Source organism: Bombina bombina, chromosome 8 (genome assembly GCF_027579735.1).
Source record: "Bombina bombina isolate aBomBom1 chromosome 8, aBomBom1.pri, whole genome shotgun sequence".
In the NCBI taxonomy this organism is placed as follows: Eukaryota; Metazoa; Chordata; class Amphibia; order Anura; family Bombinatoridae; genus Bombina; species Bombina bombina.
In genome coordinates this window covers 11,504,354-11,514,461 of record NC_069506.1, presented here as the reverse complement: position 1 = coordinate 11,514,461, position 10,108 = coordinate 11,504,354, and the positions used below count along the sequence as shown (strand labels likewise).

General features: G+C 38.8%; 1 protein-coding gene across 1 annotated transcript in view; it reads left to right on the top strand.

The window, feature by feature from the left end:
• Nucleotides 1-10,108, top strand: part of TTC12 (tetratricopeptide repeat domain 12) — a 153,191-nt gene that overhangs the window by 6,334 nt on the left and 136,749 nt on the right. The window contains exon 2 of the mRNA XM_053689834.1: nucleotides 6,164-6,226. Coding sequence (XP_053545809.1) covers nucleotides 6,175-6,226 — 52 coding nt within the window. The 5' untranslated portion in view covers nucleotides 6,164-6,174. The remainder of the gene's footprint in view (nucleotides 1-6,163; nucleotides 6,227-10,108) is intronic.

The window sequence follows — 10,108 nt, the reverse complement described above, 5'->3', positions numbered from 1 at the left end:
GACGGCAATTTAGCAAATGATATAAAGGTTCTATAAGTCAGTGGGATAACTGTGTGTTGTGGTTTATAGGAATAAAGCCGCTGTCCTTAAAGGGACAGTCAAAACTTGCTTGTATCTCTTCTCTTACATTGTTACAGGACTTTGAGCACACAAAATATAAAATAATTCAACACAGTTATATCTATTTTAGTAGAAAAAATGTAAAACACCAAACCAGAGGATATTGTTTTGTATTTATGGTTCCCAGAAAAGTAACAACTGTTTATATTACTTTTATGGTACAGCAGTCATTGGGCCTCTCAACTTGTTTGCAACTAAAATGTTAACGGCTGACTTGTGGCTATTGATAGTAGAATATATCCCAAAGAATATCTGGGATGAGACGCTGATGGCTTAGTCCTTGAGATCTGGGTCACAGGTGTGGCTGTGGAGTCATGTCTAGATAGTGGGTAGAGTTGGGTACAGTGTGGGCCTAAGGTCCTAAGAAACTTGGTAATCAGAGAACTGAGACAGTCTGTAGCTGCGTTTGGCAAGCGTTCAGAGCCAGCGCTGGTACATTTGTTTCAGCGATGACATTGCGCTGTGGAGACGTCACAAGTAAGGGAGCTTAGAAAAAACATTCCCATTTCAGGGTCTCCTGCACCAGGCTGCCCATACAAATTCTTCACAACGCAACAAAGAAGCCAAAGACTACAACTCCCAGCATGCATTTATTATTAAACTATCTCCGAACCAGTTGTACTCGTAGTAAACTATCTCCGAACCAGTTGTACTCGTAGTAAACTATCTCCGAACCAGTTGTACTCGTAGTAAACTATCTCCGAACCAGTTGTACTCGTAGTAAAGTATCTTCGAACCAGTTGTACTCGTAGCAAAGTATCTCCGAACCAGTTGTACTCGTAGTAAAGTATCTCCGAACCAGTTGTACTCGTAGTAAAGTATCTCTGAACCAGTTGTACTCGTAGTAAACTATCTCCGAACCAGTTGTACTCGTAGTAAAGTATCTCTGAACCAGTTGTACTCGTAGTAAAGTATCTCTGAACCAGTTGTACTCGTAGTAAAGTATCTCTGAACCAGTTGTACTCGTAGTAAAGTATCTCTGAACCAGTTGTACTCGTAGTAAAGTATCTCCAAACCAGTTGTACTCGTAGTAAAGTATCTCCAAACCAGTTGTACTCATAGTAAACTATCTCTGAACCAGTTGTACTCAGTTATCAACACCATGACACTGAATGTTGCTACTAAATTTTACCCTGCTCCTTTATGTTTTTCCCACTTACATAATTATGTTTTACATCTTTTCAAATGTATTACCATGCGCTGTTATATTGAGGTATTTTCATGTTTTTTTTAACAAACAGTTTTTTAATGATGGCTGGGAATGTATGGTATTAATTTTCCCTTTTTTAAGTATTTTTTACAACAATATATATATGTTGTAAGGTAAGAGGAAATCAAGAGGGCGCACAGCTAGACACTGGAATTGATAGTGACTATTTGTAAAGTAAGTGTGTTACTTTCTAAATAATGATTGGGTTGGTAATGAAATGCAGGGAGAGGGCATAAAAATAATGTCCATAAAATGTTATTATATTCAATAGTTCAGTCTTTTAATTTAGACCATTCGACACTTCTTTGTCTAGGGTAAGTAAATTGTGCTTACCAGAGGTGACCTCAATCTTATGAGGTGAGTTGTAGACTTGTTTGGATTAAAGATGTTTCTTTGGCTCTTGTCAAGTCGATTTTCTTTGTTCTTTGCTGGAGAAATCTTTATTCCAATGGAACCCTTAAGATCTTTTTTCCAGGGGACTTCTTGGCAGAGGTATGTTGCTGTGAATGGAAATCCTGGACTCTCTTGAGTTGGTTGTATGTGCCCGATGTCGTTTGTTGAAAGGCAATGGAAAATATTGGACTCTCTTTTTCCTCTTGGTGATGAGAATCTTGTTGGTCTCAGGTGTTCACACCGGTTAAGATAGAAAAAGAAAAAAGAACAAGAACATAGTGTAATAACATTTTAATAAAAAGCTCTTTTTATTTTACTAAGTTAATGCACTTACATTAATTGCCCTCAATCATGGTATGAGGTAAGTTATAGACGTGAAATAAGTTATTTGTTATCCTGGTCAGTAATTTCATATGCCTTTGTGAGCATATCCCGCTTTGTACAACACACAAAACTGGCGGGTTTCCCATACGCTCCATTTGAATTCTCAAACTGAGAACACAGGTGCTTTTTTTGATTACAGCAAATACATTGGTTTTATTTACCTCCAAGTGCAGCTAGCAGGTTGAACTTTGTTAAAGAACCATATACCGCATTTGGCAATCTCAGCGCTGCAGCAACCAGAGAACTGACCAGGATAACAAATAACTTATTTCACGTCTATAACTTACCTCATACCATGATTGAGGGCAATTAATGTAAGCGCATTAACTTAGTAAAATAAAAAGAGCTTTTTATTAAAATGTTATTACGCTATGTTCTTGTTCTTTTTTCTTTTTCTATCTTAACCGGTGTGAACACCTGAGACCAACAAGATTCTCATCACCAAGAGGAAAAAGTTTTTCCATTGCCTTTCAACAAACGACATTGGGCACATACAACCAACTCAAGAGAGTCCAGGATTTCCATTCACAGCAACATACCTCTGCCAAGAAGTCCCCTGGAAACAAAGATCTTAAGGGTTCCATTGGAATAAAGATTTCTCCAGCAAAGAACAAAGAAAATCGACTTGACAAGAGCCAAAGAAACATCTTTAATCCAAACAAGTCTACAACTCACCTCATAAGATTGAGGTCACCTCTGGTAAGCACAATTTACTTACCCTAGACAAAGAAGTGTCGAATGGTGTACAGTAAAAGACTGAACTATTGAATATAATAACATTTTATGGACATTATTTTTATGCCCTCTCCCTGCATTTCATTACCAACACAATCATTATTTAGAAAGTAACACACTTACTTTACAAATAGTCACTATCAATTCCAGTGTCTAGCTGTGCGCCCTCTTGATTTCCTCTTACCTTACAACATTCCTAACAGTGACACGGGTACACTGTATCGGTGGCAGCACGCATACACACCACTGTGACTATTACTATAATTTTTGCTAAACAGCACAAAACTAACAGAACATGTTAGAGTTTTTAAACAAACATATATATATAATGGAAAAATAAATCACTCACAGGGTCTTAAATCCAAAATACCAATGTATTTATTGACGTTTCGGGGTCACCCCAGCTTTCAAAATAAGCATACAGAAATAACAAACACTTAACCTCCTATATACCCCTACTAATCTAACACTACTCATCAGCAATCACGGCCGCAACCGGAAGTTGTACAACGTCACGTGACGTAAACGTCACATGTGTTACCATGGCAACCGGACGCTAAGCGGCGATTAGCCAATGTGCAATTAAAAACAATAACAGCTGTTAATAATAATACCAGGATCAGATATGTGCTATAGCGCTGACGAGTAGGATCATGTTATTACGACATAGTAATGTAAATGTACTTAGAATAACTTGATTACTGTTAAAGTAAATTACAATAACACTAAAAAACACAAAACATTTCAAATATCTAGCAACAAGCCTGCCATACAACATTATGGGAATAAACGTACATGGTGATATATGCATGTTAATATCACAGGCCACTATAATAGACAGGTTAGTATATAAATACGGGTTATAAAACTAAGATGGAAAGGTTCATATTATCTGTTATTAGGAACAAGATAGCATGGATGCAAATCTAGACTCTTATCCATTATAGTAAGATAAAATATGTAGGTTAAAATTTACCACAAAAAATTAAACAATGAAAAAATTAAGAAAAAATTGCGTTTCTAATTAGGGGCTCATGTAGATAATGACATAGTATACAAAACAGATTTAGACTTATTACAATGTTTATACTCCCTATTATAGCAATGCAAAATAAACAAAGAAAAACTAGACATGGAACTGATAATAATACAGGATTATCAACATTTAATTGCTCCGTCTGTAGATACCATAGCTTATAAAATGGATGGTAACATATTAAAAGGAAATGAGCAATTTAAATGGCTATTGTGTCATGAGTGCTCCACAAGACTAGTATTTTTAACTGGTACTTAATTGGAGATGGACATACTCGTTCATAAAGTGTCAATGGGGACACTATAGGCAGCAATGCCAGTCCAGATGTAAATTAAGACCCCTAGGGGTAATAGTTCCCAAATCAAAGATCCACCTCACCTCCCTTTGCAAAAGGGTTTTAGCCCTATCCGCACCTCTGGTGGGGGGAGGGATGTGGTCGATGATAATGTACTTAAGATCGGTGACTTTATGTCCCACTTCAACAAAATGTCTGGCCACAGGCTGGTCAGAGGTTCCCTTATCCAGAGCAGCCCGTATGGCTGAATGTTGGTTGGCCATCCTGGTGCGAAGGTCATCCACTGTTTTGCCCACATAATACATCCCACAAACGCAGTGGGGCAGGTAAACTATGAATTTTGTGGTACAATTCACTCTGTGCCTGATCTTGTATTTCTTTGTTGAGTATGGGTGACTGAAGTGGTTTCCTGTGGTGAGTCCACCACATGTGGTACAGCCCAAACACTGGAAACAACCTGGTTATGTTTTCAGCCAGGTTCTGCTGTTGTAGCAGTTAATAGGATCCGTTTTGATGAGTTGATCTCTAAGTGAGTAAGCCCTGCCTTATCCAACCCTGGGTGGCAGCATGTTCTTAAAAGTTAGATCCCTGTCTGTGGTAAGGAGGTTCCAGTTGTTATGCAGAGTCTCTGCGATACCTTCTTTCCCCATTGTATAAGTTGTGGTAAATGTCAGCTTGTTCTCTTTTTCTCTGCTCTTGGTATCATAGAGAAGTTCTCTAACAAAAAATTCATAGTTTACCTGCTCCAATAGGTTTGTGGGATGTTTTATGTGGGCAAAACGGTGGATGACCTTCGCACCAGGATGGCCAACCAACGTTCAGCCATACGGCCTGCCCTGGATAAGGGAACCTCTGACCAGCCTGTAGCCAGACATTTTGTTGAAGTGGGACATAAAGTCACCGATCTCAAGTACATTATCATCGACCACATCCCTACCCCCACTAGAGGTGGGGATAGGGCTAAAACCCTTTTGCAAAGGGAGGTGAGGTGGATCTTTAATTTGGGAACTATGACCCCTAGGGGTCTTAATTTACATCTGCACTGGCATTGCTGCCTATAGTGTCCACATTGACACTTTATGAATGAGTATGTCCATCCCCAATTAAGTACCAGTTAAAAATACTAGTCTTGTGGAGCACTCATGACACAATAGCCATTTAAATTTCCTTTAAATATGTTACCATTATAGTCTAGCGTTGTATCATCTATGCTATCTTGTTCCTAATAACAGATAATATGAACCTTTCCATCTTAGTTTTATAACCCGTATTTATATACTAACCTGTCTATTATAGTGACCTGTGATATTAACATGCATATATCACCATGTACGTTTATCCCCATATTGTTGTATGACAGGCTTGTTGCTAGATATTTGACCTTTTTTGTGTTTTTTTAGTGTTATTGTAATTTACTATAACAGTAATCAAGTTATTCTAAGTATATTTACATTGCTATGTCGTAATAACATGATCCTACTCGCCAGCGCTATAGCACATATCTGATCCTGGTATTATTATTAACAGCTGTTATTGTTTTTAATTTCAAATTGGTTAATCGCCGCGATTGCCGACGAGTGTTGTTAGATTAGTAGGGGTATATAGGAGGGTAAGTGTTTGCTTTTTCTGTATGCTTATTTTGAAAATGGGGGTGACCCAGAAACATCAATAAATACATTGGTATTTTGGATTTAAGACCCTGTGAGTGACTCCTTTTTCCATTATTCTGTATTTACCTTGGAGCGCACCCAGGGCACTACGGGAAATGCTGGGACTGGCCTCATCCGAGCACTCAGCGAACACTCAGCACCTCGCTTGGAAGCGAATGCAGAGCTTGCTTGGAGCGCTTGCCGAAAGCGGCTTTGGAAATGTGGGATAGTTAAAAGTGCTATAGTAATTGTCTCTGCTACTCTGCACAGAGATAGGATTCTGCAGTATTTCTAGCTTTATAAAATCAAGCAATGTTATTAACATATATTTGTTCTTCTAGTAATCTAGAAGATGACTGAAGAGGGAAGTTTGGAGACATTTTTGAAGGATGTTGAAGAAATCAGTAAGTGTATTTATGTTTTAGTAATATCTAGTAATACTAATAATATGTGACATACTTATTAGGGATGGGCGAATGTTTCGCAACATTCGAAAAACGGCACGAATTTTAACACATTAGTTCGTTCGAATCGAATTTCGAATGTTTACATAACATTCTAACATTTGATTTTCGAATATTCGGTTTCGAATTTTACGATTACATTTGAAAATATTCGAATTCGAAAAATTCGAATTTAGATTGTAATAGTATTTCTAATGCTTTTTCTTTAAATGTAATATTCGAATTATGCAATACGTGTATTCGAATTCGAAAAATTCGAATTTAGATTGTAATAGTATTTCTAATGCTTTTTCTTTAAATGTAATGTTCGAATTATGCAATATTCGAATTCGAAAAATTCGAATTTAGATTGTAATAGTATTTCTAATGCTTTTTCTTTAAATGTAATATTCGAATTATGCAATACGTGTATTCGAATTCGAAAAATTCGAATTTAGATTGTAATAGTATTTCTAATGCCTTTTCTTTAAATGTAATATTCGAATTATGCAATATTCGAATTCGAAAAATTCGAATTTAGATTGTAATAGTATTTCTAATGCCTTTTCTTTAAATGTAATATTCGAATTATGCACTATTCGAATTCGAAAAATTTGAATTTAGATTGTAATAGTATTTCTAATGCTTTTTCTTTAAATGTAATATTCGAATTATGCAATACGTGTATTCGAATTCGAAAAATTCGAATTTAGATTGTAATAGTATTTCTAATGCTTTTTCTTTAAATGTAATATTCGAATTATGCAATATGTGTATTCGAATTCGAAAAATTTGAATTTAGATTGTAATAGTATTTCTAATGCTTTTAAATGTAATATTCGAATTATGCAATATTCAAATTCGAAAATTTCGAATTTATATTCGAATTCAAAAAATTCGAATTTATATTCGAATTCGAAAAATTCGAATTTCGAATGTAGACATTCGATATAATTATAAACATTCGAATTCGAAACTGACATTCGAAAACTGTAAATAACATTCAATTTTCGAATTTTTAAGAATATTCGTTCTTATCGACATTCGAATTTAGAATTCGAATTTCGGTAATAACATTCGTTCTACATTCGAAATTCGAAAATTTGCACATTCGCCCATCCCTAATACTTATACAGTTATTGGGAAAACATTTACAAAGAGGGGGTTACATATTGCATAATACACATGATTACAGTTTAAAGGGGTCATAAAGTTTAAAATTGAAATATTTATAAATGTATTTAGCATCAGCAAAAATGCATTTTACAAATGTTATGACTTAGGTTTTACTGTGCATGGACCATAGTTACATATGACTTGTGCAACAGAATTCAATTTCAGCCCCTACTCAAAGAGCTGCTGGTAGGTAGAAGTTATTTATCAGAGATAACACAATTTCAGTAATTGCTGACACATATACTCTCTGCGCAGGAGCATGCTTAAGTGCAGGAGAATGAGACAGGAGTCACTTTCAGTAACTGCTGACACATACTCTGAACAGGCGCATGCTTAAGTGCAGGAGAATGAGGCAGTGTCACTTTCAGTAATTGCTGACACATATACTCTCTGGGCAGGCGCATGGTGAAGTGCAGGAGAATGAGGCAGGAGTCACTTTCAGTAATTGCTGACACATATACTCTCTGGGCAGGCGCATGCTTAAGTGCAGGAGAATGAGGCAGGAGTCACTTTCAGTAACTGCTGACACATACTCTGCGCAGGCGCATGCTTAAGTGCAGGAGAATGAGGCAGGAGTCACTTTCAGTAATTGCTGACACATATACTCTCTGGGCAGGCGCATGGTGAAGTGCAGGAGAATGAGGCAGGAGTCACTTTCAGTAATTGCTGACACATATACTCTCTGGGCAGGCGCATGCTTAAGTGCAGGAGAATGAGACAGGAGTCACTTTCAGTAACTGCTGACACATACTCTGCACAGGCGCATGCTTAAGTGCAGGAGAATGAGGCAGTGTCACTTTCAGTAATTGCTGACACACATACTCTCTGGGCAGACGCATGGTGAAGTGCAGGAGAATGAGGCAGGAGTCACTTTCAGTAATTGCTGACACATATACTCTGCGCAGGCGCATGCTTAAGTGCAGGAGAATGAGACAGGAGTCACTTTCAGTAACTGCTGACACATACTCTGCGCAGGCGCATGCTTAAGTGCAGGAGAATGAGATAGGAGTCACTTTCAGTAACTGCTGACACATACTCTGCGCAGGCGCATGCTTAAGTGCAGGAGAATGAGGCAGGAGTCACTTTCAGTAATTGCTGACACATATACTCTGCGCAGGCGCATGCTTAAGTGCAGGAGAATGAGGAAGGAGTCCCTTTCAGTAATTGCTGACACATATACTCTCTGAGCAGACGCATGCTTAAGTACAGGAGAATGAGGTAGGAGTCACTTTCAGTAATTGCTGACACATATACTCTCTGGGCAGGCGCATGCTTAAGTGCAGGAGAATGAGGTAGGAGTCACTTTCAGTAATTGCTGACACATATACTCTGTGCAGGCGCATGCTTAAGTACAGGAGAATGAGGTAGGAGTCACTTTCAGTAATTGCTGACACATATACTCTGCGCAGGCGCATGCTTAAGTGCAGGAGAATGAGGAAGGAGTCCCTTTCAGTAATTGCTGACACATACTCTGCGCAGGCGCATGCTTAAGTGCTGGAGAATGAGACAGGAGTCACTTTCAGTAACTGCTGACACATACTCTGCGCAGGCGCATGTTTAAGTGCAGGAGTATGAGGAAGGAGTCCCTTTCAGTAATTGCTGACACATACTCTGCGCAGGCGCATGCTTAAGTGCAGGAGAATGAGATAGGAGTCACTTTCAGTAACTGCTGACACATACTCTGCGCAGGCGCATGCTTAAGTGCAGGAGAATGAGGCAGTGTCACTTTCAGTAATTGCTGACACATATACTCTCTGGGCAGGCGCATGCTTAAGTGCAGGAGAATGAGGCAGTGTCACTTTCAGTAATTGCTGACACATATACTCTGTGCGGGCGCATGCTTAAGTGCAGGAGAATGGGGCAGGAGTCACTTTCAGTAATTGCTGACGCATATATTCTGCGCAGGCGCATGCTTAAGTGCAGGAGAATGAGGCAGGAGTCACTTTCAGTAATTGCTGACACATATACTCTGCGCAGGTGCATGCTTAAGTGCAGGAGAATGAGGCAGGAGTCACTTTCAGTAATTGCTGACACATATACTCTGCGCAGGCGCATGCTTAAGTACAGGAGAATGAGGCAGGAGTCACTTTCAGTAATTGCTGACACATATTCTCTCTGGGCAGGCGCATGCTTAAGTACAGAAGAATGAGGCAGGAGTCACTTTCAGTAATTGCTTACACATATACTCTCTGGGCAGGCGCATGCTTAAGTACAGAAGAATGAGGCAGGAGTCACTTTCAGTAATTGCTGACACATATACTCTGCGCAGGCGCATGCTTAAGTGCAGGAGAATGAGGTAGGAGTCACTTTCAGTAATTGCTGACACATATACTCTGTGCAGGAGCATGCTTAAGTGCAGGAGAATGAGGCAGGAGTCACTTTCAGTAATTGCTGACACATATACTCTGCGCAGGCGCATGCTTAAGTGCAGGAGAATGAGGTAGGAGTCACTTTCAGTAATTGCTGACACATATACTCTGTGCAGGAGCATGCTTAAGTGCAGGAGAATGAGGCAGGAGTCACTTTCAGTAATTGCTGACACATATACTCTCTGGGCAGGCGCATGCTTAAGTGCAGGAGAATGAGGCAGTGTCACTTTCAGTAATTGCTGACACATATACTCTCTGGGCAGGCGCATGCTTAAGTGCAGGAGAATGAGGCAGTGTC